The 24,759-nt window shown below is 41.1% G+C and overlaps 1 protein-coding gene across 1 annotated transcript; it reads right to left on the bottom strand.

Annotated features, from left to right (window-relative positions):
* Positions 1-10,311: 10,311 nt before the first annotated feature.
* Positions 10,312-19,625, bottom strand: LOC138357565 (cilia- and flagella-associated protein 251-like). The gene is made up of 4 exons (XM_069314474.1): positions 19,616-19,625; positions 18,029-18,185; positions 16,154-16,355; positions 10,312-10,593 (listed from the first exon to the last, which is right to left on the bottom strand). The coding sequence occupies exons 1-4, from the start codon at positions 19,623-19,625 to the stop codon at positions 10,312-10,314; spliced, it is 651 nt and encodes a 216-aa protein (XP_069170575.1).
* Between the last annotated feature and the right edge of the window lie 5,134 nt (positions 19,626-24,759).

A 24,759-nucleotide genomic window follows, 5' to 3' on the forward strand; every position in this document is an offset into this window, starting at 1 on the left:
TCTCTCTCTCTCTCTCTCTCTCGCTCTCGCTCTCTCTCTCTCTCCCCCTCTCTCTCCACTCTGTGTCGAGGGATGGCACTTGCAGACTGCCTCTCAGCCAAAGAAGGATATACCTATATATTACATATTCAAGGGTTATAAATTCCTCTATTTTCAGATCATTGTGGAACCTATTATCTTCTTATCATAATGGATCTCACAACATTATCATGACGGGATCTATTACCAAATCGTAATGGGACCCATAACCTTCTTATCATGGGGAACCCATTATCTTTTCATTATAATGGAGTCAATTACCTTATTTTCCTCTTTTTGACTAGGAACACACATCACTGTTGAACGAGTATTTGTTCAAGTCGAAGGAAAACGTCGACCTTTGAGGCTTGATCAGGAAAAACCTTGCCTCGGGGGCAGCTTGGCTCTGAGTAAGGTCTTACTAACTACGACTATCATTGTAATTAAATGACATCGTCTGTAGTATAAAACATAAATAATCGATAACGAAACCTGAACTTAAAGGAATTTTTCGTTTTAAGTAAACCTTTTAGCTCCAGTTGACATTTGGAATCTGATTTGTTAATCAGTGCCTTCGATCTGCACATGAAGGTCATGCATCGTATGGCTCTGATCATATTCAGATATTACATGGAGTGATAGCCTATTGCTATAAGGATAGTATAGAAAATGCTTGTTCTCTTTTAATGTAGATATGTAAAGTTCAGGACCCATTATTGCAACGAGAGTCAAAAACTGTTAATTGGGATCGAATGAGATTTTTGTTGTGCTTATGTTGAGTCTGTGAAGTGAATTTGTTAATAATGTGATTACAAATAATTAAAAATTACCAATAATTGTACTTAAACTTGGTATTTAGTGTTCCTTAATCATTTTTTAAACAGTAATATACTATTGACGAGGCACATGAGCTTGATCATATTACCTCCTCAATTATGCTTGTCAGTTTTGTTTCCACAATTGCAATGATATGAAAATACAATTTATCTACATCTTGCAAGTCTACAGCTTCAATTTAAAACATTAATTCTAACAAGAAGCAATAATATTATATCCTTCAGGAATTTATCGTGGCACTGTCGTATTCCTCCTTTAGCTATACTGTATTCAGTGGAGGGCTTGAAGTAACGGCTGCCGCTACCTTCATGGTATCTACCGTTGTCATACCTGTTATATAGTCCCGATTAGTTGGTTACCTCCGGAATCTCTGTTTCCTCAAAGATAAGTGTTGTTGTATCAATAGTGCTCCTCCTCCTTCTCCTTCTCCTTCTCCTTCTCCTTCTCCTTCTCCTTCTCCTCTTCCTCCTCCTCTCAGCTTATTCTTTCCATCTCTACTATCCAATAATCTCTTTGGAATATTTCACGTGCTCTGATGTTCTTCAGTTAATACTTATCAGATGTGGAATCTGATTTGTTAATCAGCACCTTCAGACTGCTCATGAAGGCCATGCTTCGTATGGCTTATATTGTTTCATTTTTATTCATACTTGTATTGAATGATATAAGTAAATAATTAATATAAGTATTTAAATAATTTAAAAGAAACAAGAATAACGCATCAATAAGATCAAGATGAGTAAGAAGCCAATTAATTTATAATATTCTTTATTGTCCCCACCTTAGGTGATATTTATCAGTGGCTAAGAAACTGACACAAGAATCTAAGTAACTGCACTAACTAAGCAAGCTCCCAGATAGAGTCATCTCAAGGGGTATTCATTTACAGTATATCCTGGTATAACAAAAGCGTGAAATGAGTTTTTCTTGGAGAGGAAAGGAGTGGGTTCAACATATGTGTGGCAGATGGTGGTGGTAGGGATATGAAAATAGACTGAAAGAGTTGGACATAGCCGGGCTAGAAAGGAGAGAGAGATAGAGGAGACTTGATAAAGACATATAAAATGCTTAGGAGAATTGACAGTGGAAAAAGCGATGTTCATAAAGAATACCTATATAAGAAGATGGCTCGGATAGAAGCTTGAGAAACAGATTAGCAACAGAGATGCTGAAATGTTGTTTTTAGCATTTATGTTTATAGGAAAATTATATAAACTAAACGAGTAGTTTGCAAAAGCGAACTTCATTCATAGTTTAAATAGTAAATTAGATAGACAATTTGGTCGAGAGTCTCTACATTAGACCGTTATCGGCTTTAAACCCAGGCTAGAGCTAAAGCTCGACCCTGCAGGCACACACAGGTGAGTATACACACACAGACACAGTATTTGACATTCTTTGGTGTTTCTTAAACGTCTGCAGTTTCTCGTTCCTAATGGTCTCATGAATATGTAAATGGTATGCAAACTTTGTTTTCTTTCATGCAAATTTTATATATACATATAATTAGAATATTCCAGGGAGAAAAAGTCGTGTTTCAGGACACAATTATTGTCTTCGTTTTGTTTATCCACTTCAATTCCCATTTCTCTCTTTCTCCCTCTTAATCCTTCCTTTAATATTTGACTTTAAAATTAAATAGTCAATACCCGGATCTAGATACCAAGAGCATGAACGAAACCTTTTTAATACCATTCTTACTTCTTCTATGTAATACGTGCTGTTTGTGTGAAGGTTTTCGCCTCCCTCTGACAGCATGATTGTTGATGTTGAGAGACGCGTCACTGTGGCGCGTTAATGATGATGATCTGGCAAGGTTAGAATGTTTTTTCTAGAGTTAGACTTGATGCTTAGTGGTTGGACTTAAAGTACGACTCCGTTGGTCTGTATCCAACATACAATACTTCTGTTAGGTAAGGACATTCTAGCTTTGCAACACCTGCATTCAGGTAGTTTGAATGTGCTTATAGGTGTGATTGAGGGAAAATCATTGCTTTCCATTTGTTTAGTTTATCTGCAGATTTCAACTGCTAAATCCCAGTAAAGCTAATTTCCCGGGGCAAAGATTAAGTGATTAAATTAGCGTTGGCTGTTTAAGGTTTGCTAGGGTCGGTTGACTATTACTTTATTGTAATGTTGGGTGGCCATTTGTGTACAAATGTTTTCACTTGTGTATACATTTGTGATAGCTGTACTATTTATTCTTCAGCGATCAGTGGTTGAGGGTTAAGGGATGGGAGAATATGTGTGGTTAGGAGTGGGAGAGGAGCGTGTGGGATGGTTATGGGTGAGAGAGTGTAAGTGGGTAGAGGTGGGAGGGTGTGTGTGGGGCTAGGAGTGGGAGAATAGTTTTAGTTTAGTTCATTTATTATGCACCCCATACCCATCTTGTGGGCGGTGGTGGAAAGCGTTACAGAGGCACATAATGGGGGTTTGTGGCTAGCTCATCAAGATTGTAACTTGCTTAGCTAAATGATTTGTAGGGTTCAGTACCTGAACCATTTTTTTCTTAATTTTGCCCCGAGGGGCAAGTTTATTGAGCAGCGCCACTCAATATGCTGCTATGACGGTGTGTCCACTCACAGGATGAGTGGCGCTGCCCAATAAACTCGCCCCTCGGGGCAAAATTAAAAAAAAAAATGGGCTCGGAGACTGAACCCTACAAATCATTTAGCTAAGCAAGTTACAATCTTGAGGAGCTAGCCACAAAATTCAATACACATCGTCACATCATCAATGGGTTCGAGATCGACCACAACTACAGTTTCTAAATTAAGCAACTGACATGTGTGGAGAGCTAGTGTCACAATTGATATGATTGTCCTGCACCCCCCCCCCATCCAGTGGGCAGTTGTGGATAGGTTACAATCACTTAGTTACTACCTACAGTTAGCAAACTGGGGATATTTGGCTAGGATTTCTGGAAGCATATAACTTTGAATGAAATATTTACACATCTCAGGAACATTTGTTATAGAATTGTCTCTGAATTCAATTATCTTTTCGCACTCCATCACATAGTGACGGAGGGTGTGCGAATAATTTTGTTGACACAGTTTACATTTGGTCAAGTCTACATCAGCAGATAATTAGAATTCCCAGAGATACTTGTAACCGAGTCTAAGCTGAGCAGAAGTAACATCTAGAAGTCTGCTAATTTTATTGGATGATCCATAGATGTGTGGCTCCTCTTGTATGATAGTATGATAATAGATGGAATTACTGGTGTCAATTTCACCGAGAGAATAGAGGACAGGAAATACATAGTGGTTAGCTAGAATTCTGAAGAGGGGAAAGTATGATGATAGGTCATGAAGCGAGGGAAGTGTGTGGGATGGAAATATGTTTGACTAGATCCATTAGCAGATTGCAGTGTGCAAAGGTGACAATGTTCACTGTACCTTACTTGTTGTATCATTATCACTAATTCTAAGAAAGTGTGTGTGGAAGGGTGACCGAGATGCACTTTACAGGTAAAAAGATCAGAGAAAGCCAGAGAGAGAGAGAGGGGGGGGGGGAGGGAAAGAGAAAGAGAGAAGGGGGAGGGAGGGAGAGAGAGAGAGTGGGGGAAGTGAGGAAAGGGAGCTAGGGGTGAGTGGGGTCTTAAGGAAGATGGTGAAGGTGGAGGCCCCACAGTCGAGGAAGCAGGAAGGTTGCCAGGAGTTAGGGGGGCGTGAATGTCTCAGAGACGCACCCCGGCTGACATCACCGAGAAATAATCGTCTCAGTCTAAAAGGGTCGAGAGAGAGGGATATCACCCAAGCCACGAAAGAAGAGAAGTAGGAGGCAAGGATGGTGAAGAATAAAAGGCAAAAAATGGAGTAAGAAGTTGATGGATGAAAAAAAAATATATGATGTGGTAAGCGTTGGTTAAAATCCCCCCCCCCCCCCTCTCCCCCCGAAAAAGAAAGCAAAGAGGAGAAGGAAATTAGTGTCAGACGTAGAAACCTTTTTTTTATAGGTTCTTGCAGAGTTACTTGTAAGGAAACATTGTACAGGCATTTGCAACATTATCAGACTCAGCGATAACAAAGTTAAGCTTTACCCAGTTACATTAAAAAAAGTACAAACAGCTTACCAGATTTACTACAAGAATCTTACGTCAACTTTACCTTTAATACAGTCATTTGTTCTTTGATACCTCATATATTTTTTATTGCTAAGAGTTCTTTCAAAAAGTTGGACATTTCTCTCAGCTTCACAAGTAGTTTGACGTCTCAGTTGCTTTATCTTTGCTTTCTCAGTTGCCCTTGTCTTGAGGATTGCTCCCAAATCTTGGAAAATGTCAAACTACAGCATTTCTGTTATGGGGTTTTTGAGGAAAATTATTTGTCTTATCAGCTTACTTGAGCACAATTGTTGAAGCGTTCTCCTTTTACCACAAACTTTCTCATCTCTTTCTCCTCCACCCAGTCAGAGACTGGGTCAAGGGGACGTTGATTCCTAGAACCAACAAAAGGTAGGCAAGAAAGGCTCTTATTCTCATGAACTTGTGAAATATATGTACTTTCTCTTTTTAAATTATCATTTAATGTCTAAAAATACATAATTACCAGTCATAAAATGGCAAAAACTCTCCTAATTCCTTACCTGATACTGAATATCTACACTTAAAATATTTTTGTCTGAGATATATTTTGGAAAAATATTTAACATTTATCTATTTATATAAACATTTTCCAACTTATATATATGCACAAATTCTGTTGAACAACATTTTCCCATCAAACGTGTTCGTTATTCCTGTAACCGTCATATAATTTTCCAAAGCGGTCGTTTAAAAAATATTAAATGTATATGCACACTCATATGAATTGATGTGAAAGCATTATTTTTTGCATATGGCCAATGAAGTATTATTTATATACTCAATATTGTATATGACTAGTTCAGATGAACATGACCTTTGTAGGAAGTTCCAAAGCAAATGTGATAGAAATGGATAAGATTGGGGTGAATATTGTTCACAATCGACTTGAGAATGGTCCAGGACGGACCGAAACGTCGTCGTCCCTTCACCTTCTAGTGTGTGGTCTGGTCAACTTTAGCCACGTTATTGTGACTCATCGCCTGCATTAGGGTGAATATGCACTTTTTGTAAAGGTTTTTGGTCCTTGTAAGAGATTAAATAAATACCAATCCTACTCTAATTAACAAATCTAATGAAGTTATTGTTTCTTGCCATATTTGTCATGTATTTTGTTCTAAAGATTAATGCAAGTACAGTATTGAAAAACATTATCTGGAATACAAATACATGCATTTAAAGCCAAAGCATTAGAAACACAGGAATTAAAAACTGAGAGGGATTGCTAAAGAAGTCAAACTGGAGGATAGGAGAATAGAAAGAGGACGTGGTGATCGAATGAGGTCATTGACCAAGAGTTATAACCTCTGGCCTGTCCGAACGAGACTGTCGAGGGTAAAAGAGGAGTTAGTTAAGAGAGAGCCGGCTGTAAAAACTGCTAAGAGGGAGAAGGGTCAATGGGAGAGTGGGAGGGAGCGCTAATGGAGGGAGGAGAATGGTGTAAGGTGGGGAGGTAAAGAAGGGTGAAGAAATAAGAAAATATGAAGAGAAGAGAGACGTTAAGAAATAAGAGGGAGGGAGCAGAGGAACTGATGATGCAGAAAAACGAGTAATTAGAGAAATGGAGAAAGAGACGATTTGAGATAAAATTATATAAATATAGTACTTATATACAAAATTAAGGAACATGAAGATACCCACACAACAAGTAAAATTAAATTCCTTTAGTTCTCACACCAATCTTCCAGTCTTCTGAGCCATACACTCACAAACACTGCACAATTCCCACCCTCACCTCTCCACTATAAGTCACTCTTCACCACTCCACTACACCAGTCACTCCCCACCAGACCACTCCTCACCACTCTACTAATGCTCCCCACCACATCCATAAACCCACAAATTACTCCATACTCAACCAATCCCTCTTAACCGCATCCACCAATAACTTCCCCACCACGCTCACAACTCAACCAATCCCACCTTACGTCATTCACCAATCACTCGGTTCCATGACCAAAGGGTTCGGCAAGGAATGGGGGAAGAAGAATGTGAATTAGAAATCAGGAAATAGGATGAGGATTGAGTATGAGTGCTATGAAAAGGGTAGTAGCCTGCCCATTATGGTTTGGGAATGGGTGTGATATTGTGATAAAGTTGATGTGTGTTGGTGAATTCTTCCTATAACAACTGGTCTGACTGGTGAAGGTCTCAATGTGGTAGTAGGCTGTTGGCTTAAGCCTCGTCATGGTAGCTTCTTCATATATCAAAAGTTTTGTGCATGGCTTGCTCTTAAGATTTTTTTTAGTTCTTCCATCAAGTGAAGACTTAGTCAGGGAAGATCCACTCTTCTGGATCCGCTGGGAGGTCATTCAGGTTGCGGGGTTTTGGAAAGTTGGGAGCTATGGATGTGTTTTAATACTTTTTTGCTGTAGGGGATTCTTCTTGTTCGATGAGGTGGTTCTTGAATGTCGTAGGCGTTTGTGGTGTTATTGATTACGAAGACATCTTCCTTATCTGGGATGTATTGATTGATTGTTGCTGCCGGTCAACATACTTCAGCCATGTTATTGTAACTCATCGCCTGCTCATCTTAGATTATTACATAAACAATTTCATCTATCCTTCACACCTTATAGTTACATATCAGCTAGTTACAGAGAAAGTTCTATTTCAAGAGCTATATATTTACAGTAAGTCATTATACATTAATGGTAGGTCTTATCGCTAATACATAATAATTTGAATGTAGAAGTGTTTCATCCAATATAATTCCTTCCTGGACAGATGGCTGATACGGATGTTCAAGAGTATCATTTTTAAGTGATCTGTGAAGCTCTTTGGTTCTCTCTCTCGGTCGTTTAGGGAGATGTTTGCCGTGGAAGGAAGTTTCCTATTTTGAACTCTTGGATTAACCGTTGGTTGGCTCAGGTCGTCAGGTTCAAGCGGGAGGTATGGATAATATGGCCTGTCTGATTATCATTTTGTAAAGGTGGAGCATAACATGGGATGGGATGTGGGTTAAATCTGTAGAGCTTTAACAGGAAATTTTTAGCTATTGATGTATTTTGAGAGACATCAGGGTGGAGTTGAGAATTCGGTTGATATAGCCGAGGACTGTTTTTGTGTTCTTGATGGCTATAGGTTCACTCCGAATGCGAACTCTTTATGTTTTTCTAAGGTATATGCCGTATAATCGAAATACTTATTTGGATCTCGTTCATTTACTTTCCCCATTTGCAGTTAAAGCTAGTTGTGTGTTCACTGTTCTTGATCTAAAGGCAAACTTTTTGCTCTTCCTTCCCACCCCACCCTGCATGTGATGATATCATATATGTTACATCGTCGGGAAATTGGGCGATATGATGTCGCTACTGTATATTCTGGTTGAGGGAAGTCGTTTACGAAAATGTTGAATAACACAGGACTCACCACTCCCCCACAATTCCCAGCATTCCCCAATCACTGCCCACCATTCAACCGAAACACTCGCAATCACTCTTCTCCACCAATTACGTCCCACCACTTAGCCAGTCTTTCCTCACCACATCCACCAGTCACCTCCTCCCCCATCTCCACCAATAACTCCCTTCCACTTTGCAAGTCACCAGCCCACCTGTCCAACCACTCTCCCCACCCCCCATCCACCCTCCTTCCTGCAGCAGGCGATGATTCTTATGACAAATTGATGCTGGGATCTCAGCAAATGTAAGCCGCAGTCCTTGACCAGATGACACGTTGTCTTAATCAAACCCAATGATTAAGAAGACAGTAGAATCGCATCCATTGATAACTGTAATAGGACCGGAAAATTTTATGAACTTTGTGTCCCAGATTGTTTCGTCCGGTCAAGGTGGAGGGGACTATCTCTGCTGGAGAGACGAAAAACGATGACTTGAGGAGCTGCTGAACGATATTTTCCGGCACCTGGATGTCTGTGTCCTGCTAAAATGTGAAGAATTTGATGGTTTTATGGACACACACACACACACACACACACACACACACACACACACACACACACACACACCACACACACACACACACACACACACACACACGGTTGCGAGCATACGGCCCCAGCATGGAGCCCGTACCTTGTCAAGCACAAGACGAAGTTGGAAAAAGTTCAAATGTATGCCACTATGCGAGTCCCAGAACTAAGAGGCATGAGTTACAAGGAAAGGTTGCGTGAAATGCACCTCACGTCGCTGGAAGACAGGAGAGCTCGGGGAGACATTATCACTACCTACAAAATTCTCAGAGGAATTTACAGGGTGGATAAAGATAAACTGTTTAACAAGGGTGGTACGCGATCAAGGGGACACAGGTGGAAACAGAGCATCAAAATGAACCACAGAGACGTTAGAAAGATTTTTTTCAGTGTCAGAGTACTGATTCCACAACAGATGGAATGCATTAGGCAGTGATGTGGTGGAGGCTGACTCCTTACACGGTTTCAAATGTAGATATGATAAAGCCCAGTAGCCTCAGGAATCTGTACACCAGATAATTGCTAATTGAGAGGCAGCACCAAAAGCCAGAGCTTAATCTCCTCAAGCACAACAAGGTGAATACACAAACACACACACACACCTCCGCCTTTCTCTTCCCTCACCACAAAAATTACCCCATTTCCCCTTTCAACCCTCTTCTTCCCCTCTTACCTGCTCTTCCTACTACCCACAATTTTCCCCATCTCCCTCTCTTTCCCCATGTCACCCTCTTCGTCTCCTCCTCTCTACCAGCACCCACTAGCTTCCTCTCTCTCTCTCTTTCTCTCTTCTCCATCTGCTCTTCCAATCTTCCCCCTCTCTTCCCCTCCCCTTTTTCTTTCCATCTACGTCAACATAGTCCCTTTTCACCCACGTCTCCTGTCCCCTTTCCAAGACCCCACGACTACCAAGACCATTTCGAAGACTTTCCATGACTTAAATTATGCATCATAAGTGCCGAATTATCTTAAAAAACCATTAATTGCAAACAGGTACTCCCATTCTTTTCCCATATTCAGAAAAAATCTAAATAATCCTAACCTAACTTAAACCCCCAGCCATAACAAATCACAATCACTCCAACCACTACAAACATAATTCCCTCACACAACCACTACTACAAAAAACATAACCACCAAAAGCCTTATAACCACAACTACAATCACACCAACCAGATAACCACTATTAACAAAATTCCCACGACTAGATAATGGTCCAGGACCGACCAAAACGTCGCGGTTTCTGCACTCTCCGATGCGTGGTTGGGTCATCATATCTTCAGCCGCGTTTATGTGACTTCATCGTCTGCATAATTCATACTACTCACCATACTACCATGTACTCATAGTACCATCAACTCATTGTCGATACAGACGTACAGTACTCAGAGTACTTTCTGCATTGCAAGGATTTTAACTAATTTTTTGGAGTGTATTATATACAATGCTGTATTCCTGTGATAAAGCCGGCGTCGGGTGAAAGAGGGCTGTGACGATCTGGAATCCGTAGATGCGGAATCGGGCCGTCCACCTCCTGGGGCTCGTGCAGCCCAAGTTCTGCTTCAGGAGGCTGGGGTCGTTCTTGCCCTTGCTGGGGTGGTTCTTCTCCGGCCCCGTCCACGGCGGTCTCCGGGTTTGGAGTCCCTGTGCCTTCTTTTACTAACTTCGAGGTAACCTCCGGAGCTGGAGCCCCTAGCTGACAGTTCCTGCGACGGCGCTAGAACCAATCGTATTGGAGCTTATCTTTCCATTGGAGACTTTCGGCGCCGTGGAGAGGGGGAACCTGCTGCTTGGGTAACAGCTTCTCCTCCGTATTAACCTACCCTGGCTTTGCGCCCTGGAGAGGCCACTCACGACCGACCACCAGAGCGCAACTCCAGTCTCCTGAGACTGATGGATGCCTACTATTCCTATGATTAATAATTATTACAGTACTGTGGGTCCATACAAGTGTGTGGAGGGGGCTGTATACCTGGTACAAGTGTGTGTGTGTGTCTCTGTATACTTAATACAAGTGTATGTCTATTTACCTGATACAAGTGTGTGACTGTGTGTCTGATTCAATGGTGTTTGTTTCACACACACACAGGAAGCAGCCCGTAACAGCTGGCTAACTCCCAGGTATCTATTTACTGCTAGGTAACAGGTGCATCAGAGTGAAAGAAATTGCCCATTTTTGTTTCTCGCCGGCACCGGGAATCGAACCCGGCTACAGGATTATGGGTCCAGCGTGCTATCCACACAGCCACCGGCGCCCCTAATGTGCCGGTGTATGTGTGTATGTACACATATTTTGAGTGTGCATATGTGTATTTGAACAACCATTGTGAATATATATATATATATATATATATATATATATATATATATATATATATATAATATATATATAATATATATATATATATATATATATTATTATATATATATATATTATATATATATATATATAATAAATTTTTGTGAGGGTACCACCTCTGGTGCCAATGTGGGGACCCATAGCCTCGGAGAAGAAAATAAAAGTATTCAGAGGAGACCTTGTGGTTTCTCACTGAACACTAATATTATCTTCTCCTACCACCCCCATTCTTTTGTATGTACACATATATATTTACTTTATTTGAACTTTGTTACAAAAAAGGAGTTACATATGGGTTACAAAGATGGTTGTGTCCTTATATATAATATATATATATATATATATATATATATATACATATATATATATATATATATATATATATATATATTTTCTTAAAGCTTAAATTCATGTTTTTCTTCGTATACTATAACTATTACTCATAAAATCAATTGTTATAATTTGTTAATAATATTTCAAATTTATTGTGTATTCTTAATGCAGTCTAAAACATTATTATTATTCCTGCTATGGAAGCTGGTTTTTTATTTTTGGAACAAATTACCGGGTAGAAGTGGGAACACTGGATTGTTTCAAGCGTAGGTTAGACATACATATGAATGAGGCTGCCAGTGCAGACTGACCATCACATGCCTCTGTATGACTAACCATCCTGTGTGATGGGGATTTTTTAGCATCACCTAGTTAGCTTTTTTGACACACTGTACTCCACGTCATATAGTCTAGGGTAGCTGCACTAATGCAGATGTACCTCATGTATTAATAAAAAAAATTGAGTGGATGGAAATTGAAGCTGCCTCGTATGGAACCAAAAGACCTGTTTTCCTTAACTCATATGTCCTTATTTGCATCTATAAACTTATTAATCTATGGCATGCTGCGGCGATCATTGAATTGTTTACATTTTGAGCGAGAACTGACTTGACTGCTATGAGCTCAGACTGAGAGAAATATATATAGCTAACCTATATAGCATTAATACACAACCATTCAACCACACAGCGCTGTATATCCACATACTTGTCTAGCGTTTACATAATCATAAATATGAAATTAAATTAAAAGCAAAATGTATAATGTTATTCTAGCGCGGATATCGTCAGTCGGGACAGCTCGGCGCCTGAACATTCTCCCATGGGCGTCACCTTAAGCTCCTCCCACCCAACAAGCCGACCAATCACGTCCATCCATCTTCTCTTCGCTCCTCCCACGCGCTCTACCTGCCAATCACGCGCCGCCGACCTGTCAGTCAGGAATGCTGTGTCCGGTTTCTGCCGCAGATCGCTGAAAATGTCCGGACATAAACAGTAGCGAGTTTTGCCTGGACTTATGATAATTGCATTTAAGAAAGTATTGTATATAAGTCCTGTAAGATAATCAGATTATAAGATAACTGAAAGGCCATTTGGTGGCATACGTACAGGAAGAAAAGCAAGATAATTATACATATATAAAAACCTATTTTCCCTCCATACTAATACTTATAACACATATTCCATAGGATACGTAGTGTTCCTTAAACAATTTATTTATATATAAAACCCTAAAATACATCAAAACCACCCAACATTACGAAGAAAACGGAGCTCCTAGCACTTCTCTCTCAAAAAAGTATCAAACTTGGCTCTCAGCCAAAGCCAAGGGCAGGAACCGGACGCCAGATTACGAACTGCCAAAAAATCGCGTTGGCTGGCGATGACTGGCGACCCCGCGACCCGCTCACAACAACGCCGAGTGGGGGAAGATTAGCTTAATTTTATGCCCGCGTCGAGTGCGGTAGGATCCTCTTTTTTTCAATAGAATAATGATAATCGTGGTTTGCATGCTAAGGAGCTGGTAATTAGACAACCTTCATAATGTTAGAAGCTCAAGGGGAAAGAGTGTAGTAATGAAAGGCTGAGGTTTCGGCTCCCAAATGGGTCCACGGCGTTATAACTTTCTTTCTTCGTAATTCTAATATACATTCACACACCACCGATTGCCCGCGCGTGCGCGCACACACACACAGGGGTCTGGTAGCTGAGTGGACAGCGTGCGGGACTCGAAATCCCGTGGCCCGGGTTCGATTCCCGGAGTCAACTGAGACAAATGGGCATAGTTTCTTTCACCCTGATGCACCTGTTTTCTAGCAGTAAATAGGTACTTGGGAGTTAGACAGCTGTTACGGGCTGCTTTCTGTGTGTGTGTGTGTGTGTGTGTGTTGCATCCCCAGCTACCTCATTGTAGCACCTGTACTCATTGTAGCCCCTATACTTATCGTACCCCCCCCCCCCTCTACTCATTGTGTCCCCCTGTACTCATTGACCCTTCTGTACACATTGTAGCCCATGTACTCATTGCAGCCCTTGTACTCATTGTAATCCCCTATACTCATTCCCCCCCCCCTCCTGTTCTCATTGTAGCCAGTGTACTCATTGTAGCCCCTGCACTCATGGTACCCCCTGTACTCATTGTTCTCTCTGTACTCATTGTACCCCTTGTAGACATCATACTGTCTATACTCATTGTAGCCTTTGTACTTAATGCACTCCTTGTACTCATTGCATCCATGTACTCACTGTAACAATTGTACTCATTGTTCCACCTGTACTCATTGTACCTCCTGTACTCATTGTACCGCCTGTACTCACTGTTCCACCTGTACTCACTGTACCACCTGTACTCACTGTACTACCTGTACTCACTGTACCACCTGTTTAAGATTCGTTACCTGGAACAAAAAGTTCCAAGTAGCACGGGCTATGGTGAGCCCGAAGTGGTCGACTACTATCGGAACGTATTTTTATTTAGTTATCATTATTGATATTACATAAAATTGATGCTATTCCGATTCTTACAATAATTGTTTAGTTATAATTAATATGGAAGCTAAATATATATGTAATTTTATTTTTTTCGTTAAAAAATGCAACTCTATTTGCCTTGTCAGAAGCGTACGAATCCAGGTAGTCCACCAAATCTAATGTAGCCAATGTGTAAAGTACATTAATATTACGGTGGTATTATGTTTTAACAAATACATCATAATTTTAACGGATTGATTGATTCCGTAACAAATACGAGCTGTTAAGTGTGAGGATAGGTTGAATTCTGCCTGGACACACACACACAAACACGCACGCACACACACACACACACACACACACACACACACACACACACACACACACACACACCACACACACACACACACACACACACACACAACAACACTCACATACACACACACACACACACACACACACACACACACACACACACACACACACACACACACACACACACACACACACACACACAAACAAACACTCACTCACACACACACACACACACACACACACACACACACACACACACACACACACACGAGTCTATGAGAGCTTGGTGCACGATATGCGGGGGATTGTGATTACTGTAAGGGACATTTAATTGTATACCGGAACACCATAAATCACATCCATTTGTCATCATTGTGATCACTATCCATCATTACTTAATACAAGAAAATATATACATATGCACACGGAGTCTTTCCTGCCCCTCACTCTCTCTCTCTCTCTCTCTCTCTCTCTCTCTCTCTCTCTCTCTCTCTCTCTCTCTCTCTCTCTCTCTCTCTCTCTCTCTCTCTCTGATTATCCTTACAAAGCCAAAATTACAAATATTCAAATCCCACTGATGCATACAAGAATTTCTGTAGTTTTTATTTTCCTTGCTCGAAGATTCTGCCTTGGAAGAAGACGAATAGCCGGTGTGTGATGAATGAATGGTAATGGTATTGTAATTACCACACTATCCATATCCATTACCTAGTGTTTTGATGTGTGGCTTGCCTTTCCGTCTTGCAGTTTCCTTAGACTTGCGTCGTTCCGGCTCCTGGGTTCCGACTCCTTCTCTTATTCTCAAGGGTTCCCCTTTTTCGTACGTAAACAATAATAAAGTGCTTAGTTTTTTACGTAATGTTATATAGAAGTTATTTTTTTCTATAAACAAATGTAAAGTTTTTTTTTTTACATAATCAAATATTTGAGTTTTTTTTTTTACTTGTATATAACAAAATTTACTTCTGACATCAGTACATACAGCACAGTATTTTTTTTCCTTAATCAAATATAAAAAGGAGTCCTTTTCACAAAAGCCTTTATAAAATTATGCCTTTTTTATATATGCAGATCAAAAGTTAAATGAAAAGATATTTTACATTTTGAATATTCAGTCTTATTTGCATGACCTGATTTGCTATTCTTAACAGATACAATATTGTTCCTTAACGTCTTTCGGTACATCAACCAGACGTAAAGTCTTACGGAACATCAACCAGACGTAAAGTCTTACGGAACATCAACCAGACGTAAAGTCTTACAGAACATCAACCAGACGTAAAGTCTTACGGAACATCAACCAGACGTAAAGTCTTACGGAACATCAACCAGACGTAAAGTCTTACGGAACATCAACCAGACGTAAAGTCTTACGGTACATCAACCAGACGTAAAGTCTGACGGGAAAGTGGCTAGCGCAGCAACACTTCCTCGGAAAAAAATTATATCTTACTGAAGTTTTGCTATTTTATCTTTCATCTGATATTTTGCTGTATTGCTTTTTCCATTTAAATGTCAAATATTGCTATCTTTTTTCTTTCTTAAGCCTTTCTTTCTCTATAAAGCATTCTGATTTATTGTTTCTCTCTTTTTTTTTCATTCTGTTTATTCTCACTGTTATGTTTTTTTTGTTCTGGAAATCTTAATGTCCTCTGGATAAGGAATATCTTGTATGACACGCCTTATCCCATGCACCTCCTTCATTCATATTTTCTCATTTGTCTAGTTCCTTCGCTCCTTTTCGTCCTCAAAATTTTCTTAATTCCACTCTCATTTTTCCCCTCACACACAACCTCTACCTCCTTGTTATTTATTCCCCTTAATGTCTCCAATGGTTTTGCCAACGTGAACTCCACGCAAGCTGCATCCTCCGAATTCTCCAAATTCTCCTCTTCGCCTCCCACATCTTCCATTCCACCCCTCTTCTCCTCCTTTCCTCTTCCCCTTTCTACCCTCTCCTCTTTCATTTCATCTTCCCATTCCAATTCCTTTTCGTCTGTGCTGTTTAACACGTTTTTTGGGTTGTTCCAGCATGGGATTTCTCTCTGCCAAGAACGTGATGGATGGAAGTATGGCATTTCTACCTTTCTCGCTCGTCCTGTGGTGTGTTCTTACAGTTTTGTACTTGCAGACTTGGCTAACAGTTCTCAGGCTTCACGTTTTTAGGTAAGCTAACTCAGTGGTTCCCGACCTTCTTCTTTTTGTATCATACCTGCTTCTAAAACAGTAAAAGGATTATATAGATAAACAGTTATATAGATAAATGTGTAAATTTGTACTGTTACATAAATTCTTTATGGTTTTTTTGGGAGGTGTTTTTTCAGTGTGCAAATTCCTAGTTATTAAAAATTAAAAAACTAAATATAGATCTTATTTCTCTAAAGTCATAGAGATTGGAAGACTACTTATACTTGAATACCCTGACCATTAATGGCCTCTACTGATGCACTTTTGTCAATGTTCTGGTCTCACTCATTCGTATTTCATGGTTCTGAAGTCGGAGGATATACACACGGAGAGGGGAAAATTCGCTTCTCGGTGCATACGCTGATTGACTGATTGTTACCGCCGAAGGCTGCTAGTTAATTGTGCACCCCATGTTCATCCTGTGAGTGATAGTGCAAAAAGGATTACAGAGGAAACCGAATGTCTTTTATCAGACCTAAACGGAGACTATTACGTTAACAATTACATCCATCCTGTACACCATATAATTATAACAGCTGATTACAGAGACTTTCTCACTTCAGTATCTATGTAGTTATAATTAATTAATGTACATTGATGGTAGGTCTTTTCGTTCATCCACTGAGTATATATTAGTCCAGAACTATGCTCTTGATGGTGGTCAATAAGCACTTGTGGTGGTCTTAATAACCCTCCAGATGTTGATAGATCTTAATCCCAACACTAAAGAAAAGTCTGAGGTTTTGAACGACGAGGAAGTTGTGAAGATGCTCTCGTCATCGTTAATGAATGAGTCCTCACGGAGCTGGGAATTAGTCATCTCATAACCATTAGGTCACTAGAGACCTCTGTTGTGACCTGAGACCACAACTATGCATCAGCTGACGCTTATTTACCTAATCCAGATGTGAGAGTGCTTACGGACGCAGGTCTAGCGTGAAGCTAATTTGATTTCTCACTACAATAAAGGTGTACTAAACATATCTTCGATCATGGGCGCTACAGTTATCTTCCTTTGAAGATGGTTATTCTGTTTCCCGATTATTTTTCACTATCTTGATATTAGAGACAAATTTATATATACAAGTTGATTTTTCCTTTACAAATAATTTGTTCGTGTAAAATTATTGCACTAGTTTACTCTGATACACATCATCAACTTACACTTAACTGGTGTTAGGGGCGGTGTCACTGTCAGGTTGTCTCTTTGTCTCTGTCTGTCTCTCTCTGTCTCTCTCTCTCTCTCTCTCTCTCTCTCTCTCTCTCTCTCTCTCTCTCTCTCTCTCTCTCTCTCTCTCTCTCTCTCTCTCTCTCTCTCTCTCTCTCTCTCCCTCCCTCGCCTCCATGCTCTCCTTCCTCAACAATATTAACACTGGGTTGTGGTTTATGAGTCTTGTACCAGTAAAACGCACACGTACATCAGGCGCAACTCTCCGGCATTTCTGCTGTTGCTGCTCCTGCTGCTGTTGATGTTGTTTCTCACCTACCGCTGCTGTTGTTGCTTTTGCTGTTGCGTCTTTCCTGACGCTGCTCTTACTTCGTGTCTTCTGTTGCTCTTACATCTTACCTGTTGCTGTTCGTATATCTTGCTTGCTGCGCTGCTGCTGCTGCTGCTGCTGCTAGTTTCTCTCCATTCTAATTCTACTGGAAGTGTATTTTAAGCCTTTGCTGTTTTTAAGACATGCTAATAGACGTATCGAATCTCTTGCTGCAGTGATTGTTGAGATATCTTGCAAGTGGCATATGTGTGTGGGCTAGTTGTGTTGTCTAATTGTTCCAAGAGTCATTTCTTTATGAGCCTTGCAGGAAATGCTGGTTAATGACGCATGAAGTTTATGTAGCTCCTATCTCCGTCCTTACTGTTTTATAGGGACTGCATTGTTTGTCTTCATACCTCTGAATGTTTATTCGTTGGTGGCCATAAGTTGAAATGCATTACAATGGCGGGGCACTAGACTCCATCTGCCTCTTTCAGTGCCCATTGTGTGATTTAATCTGGTTTCTTATTTTATTCCTTTCCAACTCCTCCGCTGTCTTCTTACCTCTCCACGCCTTCATATATGCTTCTATTAGTTTCATTGGGTAAGTATTTGATAGAGGAAATCCGGCTCCCTTTCAGATATCCCTGAAAATATTGCATTTAAGATCTCCTTGGGTTGTTTCCAACTGATGCAATCATATCTGGTTTATTTTCCCTTAAGCTGTATTATATTTCACAACTGCTCTGTATGCGACTCAATCAGGATTAATAAACCAGATTTGGAGGTTCATCTTGATTTCATATCTCCAACAATTTTTTTAACAGAATATTCTTTCCCACTCTATCTTATTCCTTAATGTTTACTGATAGTTTTCTTGCTAACGTTATGGTTCTATTCTGTTTTTTCTTGGCGAATTACTTCCATGGCTTTGGCTTCATCCTTTTGTCTCCAGAAACTCCCTTTCAAACCATTGTAAGATTAATTATTGTTCATATAATTTCTTACGTGAGTAGGTATGACTCTTTCTTCAGCTTATTATAGTTTCTGGTTGTGTAATCGATCATACTGTGTTGTTATTTCTCTGAAATTTCTCTCCCTCAGTGTCCCATCTAGGAAATTAACATATTTAATGGTACTTCATTCTACTCACCCGTGCTGGTCCTTTATTTCCCAGTGTAATCTACAAAATACATTACTACATTAGATGGTAAATTTATCTTAAGATCTTGTATTGTCGTTAAAATGTATCATGTTTGAGTGTGAGTGTGTGTGTGTGTGTGAGTGTGTGTGTATTCACATAGTTGTGCTTGTGGAGGTTGAGCTTTGGTCCTTTGGTCCCGCTTCTCAACTGTCAATCAACTGGTGTACAGATTCTGGAGCCTATTAGGCTCTATTAACTCTACATTTGAAACTGTGTATGTGTGTGTCTGTGTGTATGCGTTCGTGTGTGTATGTCATCCACGTGTACTTCCCACCATCCTCCCTTTTATCATAATTCATTTAGTCACTTCTCACCATCAGCCATCAACATACCATATCACGTTCTCACCCACATTACTCTATCATCATACAACTGTCCTTCATTATTCTCACCTGCATCCATCATCGTTTTCTTTCTCACCACACCATATCTTTACACACACATTTTCAGTTCTCATTTTCCCCATCCTTCGTCATTTATGGAATCATCACCCCCTCATTATACATATCCTTCTCCTGATGTATATGTACAATGATGTTCAGTATATAATGTATACCTATACATTACTCACCTACTAATCATCTTTCCTTGCACCTGAACCCTAAAATTGCCCTCATCTGGTTCAGAGTTGTGAGTCTAATCATGTTTCCACAACATCATTTCCCTCACCACTAATACTACTACTACTGTCATTATAAGCCTTCTCACCATCCTCTAAATAGCCCAACATTACCCATTTATAGGCCTACTTATTCTCCTTCTGCTGGCACATCATCACTATCATAATAGGGGGCTAACCACCCCTCTTCTCCCTGGATTATCATCACCATCATAATAGACCTTCCTATCCTCTTCCCAATTGGTCCATCATCACTATCATTATAGGCCTACTCGTCATATTCCCTCTCTTCGTCATCGCCTGCTCTAACCTTACCCCCCCTACCTTCCTTCCCCCATTATTTCCTGCCTGGTCATCATAACCCAAGAAATTATCTCACTCATCCCACCTTCACATAACCCATCTTCCCTCTCTCCCCCATCATCACTCTTCACCTTCACCCTCTCGTACCAACCGCCCCATCACCTTCACTACCTGGTCGGCCCATCAAGGGGGAGGGCCACCAGGCTCACTTCCCTTCTGAGGTGTCCCCCTTCGGGATGTGGACGCCCTCATTTGTGGCTATTATGAGTAGTAATGTCCTCGTCAGTACATGTTGTGACCTGGGGCCCCACTTCTGCTACCCCCAGCCCCTACGTCTGGCTGTGGGTGTATTTACTACTTGTGTCTGCAGAATCGAGCTATTTAGCTCTTGGACACAGTCTTTCTAGGCCAATCTATTTTTCCTCTCATAATGTCTACTACTACTCTCTAACACACGCGCGCGCGCGCACGCACACACACACACACACAACACACACACACACACACACACACACACACACACACACACACACACACACACACACACACACACTCACAAACATCCACAGGAAGCAGCTCGTAGCAGCTGTCTAACTCCTAGGTACCTATTTACTGCCAGGTGAAACAGGTGCACCAGGGTGAAAGAAACGCTGCACATTTCCAGGGTATCGAACTCGGGCCACAGGGACCACGACTCCTGAGAGCTGTCCACTCAAGTTTACACACAAACCTATTAATTACTTTAAAGTAAATTCAGGGGGTATATACTCTCAAGGACATGCATGATGGACTCTCATGTACTTCTGTAAGAAAACTTGGTATATATTTTGTAGAGCCAATGCATGTAAGTATACATGTAGAGCAAAACACGCATTGCATGCATTATTCATTTATGATGTGTACTTTAGCCAATATTTTAAGTATCTTCAGAACCAGATCACAAAATAGACAATAAAATAAGTCAATAATTAACACGTTGTTTTTCTCTCCAGGTAAGACCTTGGGCCACGTCGGCTCCAGGAGTTCCTTCATCATCATCTTAAAGGTAACCGCTGGAGCGCCTGATTTTCCTCATCTTTGAGTAGGCGGTGACCCCGTCGCCAATATCAAAGAGCATCGTTCAGTGGGAATGGAAATCTTGAATGCTCGAACTGATTTATATAAGCGACACGAGGGAGGAGAATCGAATCCCTGTTATTGTCTGAGGTACAGGCGTAGTACCATTTCCGAGCTCTGAATCCCCGGGATAAGGGTTTTCAGAAACAGCGAGACGGGGGATTCCAGGAAGCCAAACGGAAAAGAAAGGCGATTCAGTGCACTTATAGGACCCATGGTCCTGCTCGCCCCCACTCCTCCCTGACCCGGCAAGCAGAAAGCAGACAGTTGATTTATGATAGTGGTCGGACCAGACCCGGGACGTTCTTACTTAACACAGCCCTCGGGCTCCCTCACTCCAGGGAGGATGGGGAAGGGCGTCGGGGGTTAGAGGGGAGGGCGTCGGGGGTTGGAGGGGAGGGGCGTCGGGGGTTGGAGGGGAGGGCGTTGGGGTTGGAGGGGAGGCTTGCGGTTCTCTGTGGTTAGGTGGAGGAGGAGGAGGAGGCAGGATGGTGTGGTGTTAGGGGGAAGATGGTTGGGGGGAATGGAGGAAATGCAGCCGATATTGTTTACCTAAAAGTGAAGACGAAGTCAGGTCTAGCTCCACATGCCCCGCCAACCCGCCCTGTGGTTTTCTTCACGTTCGAATTCTTTGTGTATCTGCAGAAGGTCGATAGTTATGGTGTTTGCAATAGTGAGGATAATTATCAGGAGAAAGCATTGGGCCAGCGTGTGACTAAATAAAAAAAATGCTAATTCGTTCGTAAAAGTAATTGGCATATTAGTACAGGAGACGACGTTAGTTGTTTTTAAGAGTACTTAATGTGGTTAATAAATGCAAACGGAAGTCGTGATAACGGAGAAGATAAGGTAATTATCAGGGGTAAACTACTAGGACGAGTACAAAGGACAAACAGAGAGAGAAAGAACAGTGTCCAGCCTCTCTTGATATAGAGGGATCGAAACACAGACCATACAAAAAGTGAGCAGTCAAAGTGCAGTCCTAATGTAGAGGATAATGGAAGCAAGGATTGGCGAATGTTATAATGGTAACCTATATTAGTTTGGCTGGTAGTAGAGGGGGATAAATGGAAAGGAAAGGAAAAATATAAGAAATTTAACGGGGAAAGCTGCATATGGCTTAAATATGGAAATTAATTGGAAGTAGAGTATTCTGTTGACCAGACCACACACTAGTAGGTGAAGGGACGACGACGTTTCGGTCCGTTCTGGACCAATCTTAAGTCGATTGTGTCGACAAATCAAGTCGATCTCACAATCGACTTGAGAATGGTCCAGGATGGACCGAAACGTCGTCGTCCCTTCACCTTCTAGTGTGTGGTCTGGTCAACATACTTTAGCCACGTTATTGTGACTCATCGCCTGCATATAGAATATTCTGCATATCTGCTTAATACAAGTCACTAAAATTGCTAACACACGCTCGTGCCCATTACGAATATTCTAAAGAGTGAAAATATTGAACTCTCTAACCAATTAGAAGCCATTAAAGTTTCCTAATTACTCTCTCTCTCGCATAACAAACCATCAAGCACTGATCCTATTACACTCGTACCGTACCAATTACGAACCCTTAAACCCTGTGCCAATTACTATCACGAACCATTCAGCATTCTCGTCGAGCAAGATATATTACTTAGGTCCGTATCGTGATGTCAACATTATTATGTTACATTTGATGGAATACATTACTTTATTGAGAGAGAGAGAGAGAGAGAGAGAGAGAGAGAGAGAGAGAGAGAGAGAGGAGAGAGAGAGAGAGAGAGAGAGAGAGAGAGAGAGAGAGAGAGAGAGAGAGAGAGACAGAGACAGAGACAGAGACAGAGACAGAGACAGACAGACAAGACAGACTATCAGAAGAAAGAATTCCTGCAATATGCAGGTGTATTTTAGAGTTATTAAAATTAATATGATTATTATAATAATCACTTAGCAGAGATTAAGCTCTTTTGCGAATAAAGTTTCTTCTGTAAGGTCTTTATCAAATCAAATGTTAGATTTGATGAAATCCTATGAAAATACACTTCTTAAATAATACTGCAGTACTTACGACGGACAGCCAGCAGCCAACACTAACAACCCGATTGAAATTAAGGACGCTGTGAAATGAAGTCCTTGGAATCAATTTAATGTAAGGCCACTGAATTAATGCTGAAAACCATATAACTTTCAAATCACTCTTGCTATATAAACAAATCATAGTAATTGCTTGCTGCACTATCAGTACCACTACGTGTCGTGCCTTAGATATAAGCAGAAACGCCGAGGAAAGGTCAACTACCTGATTAAGTGTCAACAAGAGCCAACGTCTTGTCCCCCGTCAGCTGGGCAAAGCAGTTCTCGTCTATCAAGGCCTGGGCCTCCGGGAGAACCGCTGAACGCCAGCAATGGGCCACCCAAATTATCTACCTCTGGTGCCGTAAAAGACAAAAGGCGATCCCCAAGTTTTTCCAAGGCGTGGTCGGAAACTCTAGTCCTTGGAATACATCTTAAGAGAGTTCAGTTTTACTTGGTTTCTGAGCTACCGCGCTTCATCTTAATTAAAGCCCCTTATTAGGTCGATAATTAAGGGGCCTGGTCCCATCTGCAAGTAAATTGCACTTCTCGTCTTAAGCCGCTGCCTCACACTCCTCTTCCACTGCGTCTTGGTAATCATCTTCATGTTTCTCTTCTTATGTTTTTAAATAAACCAAGAGCTCAACAGATAAGGTCGTGTTATCCAATTCCTGCTCTTTTGAAGCCTGGTTTTAGAGATTGTTTATTTGGAATACAAGCAACATTTCGATGCAATATTCATGGATTTCACACAAACCTTCGTCATATGTCACTATAAAGCGGTTGCACACAAAATGTGCAGAAAAATAGTAGTTGTATAATTCTAGATTTGAATATTCAACTTCCGAATGAACTGAACTCCAAAAACAATTAGATACGGAACAAAGAAAATATGGAACAAAAACAACAAAGAAAAAACATAGGGGTCTCCTTCGTGAAAAGCGTTTATATGCAGGGCTACAATCCTCCTAGGTTATTGTCCCCTGAGTATTATCCTCGGGGTACTGTCCACTTGAACATTAACCCCAGGGGTACTTTCTCCGAATACTGCCCACCCCCGACAGCCCCGCTCCTGTGCCAGGTAAGACCACTACGGGCTCACCATAACCCGTGCTACTGGGAACATTTTGTTCAGAGTAGCTGAATCTTAAACAACAACATATTGCCCCCCTCCCCCTCTATCCTCACCGACCCGGCTTTGGGTACGTTCTACGGATACTGTCACCTGGGATACTTTACCTTTTCAAGTTTGGCATAGATCAACACACATGAATTCGTGTTGTATCATCCTAGGGGCCTGACAGCTGAGCGGACAGCGCTTCGGATTCGTAGTCCTGCGTTTCCGGCTTCGATCACCGATGGAGGCGGAAACAAATGGGCAGAGTTTCTTTCAACCTGATGCCCCTGTTATCTAGCAGTAAATAGGTACCTGGGAGTTAGACA

The sequence above is a fragment of the Procambarus clarkii genome, chromosome 7, assembly GCF_040958095.1.
Source record: "Procambarus clarkii isolate CNS0578487 chromosome 7, FALCON_Pclarkii_2.0, whole genome shotgun sequence".
NCBI lineage: Eukaryota > Metazoa > Arthropoda > Malacostraca > Decapoda > Cambaridae > Procambarus > Procambarus clarkii.

Excerpts from the sequence above, each read along its gene's own strand:
- LOC138357565 (XM_069314474.1), bottom strand. Across the intron at positions 16,356-18,028 it reads CAAAAGCAACAACAGCAGCG|CACAGACGAAAAGGAATTGG; the intron begins GTAGGTGAGAAA and ends CGTGTTAAACAG. Across the intron at positions 10,594-16,153 it reads GGGGAATAAATAACAAGGAG|CGCCGTCGCAGGAACTGTCA; the intron begins GTAGAGGTTGTG and ends GATTGGTTCTAG.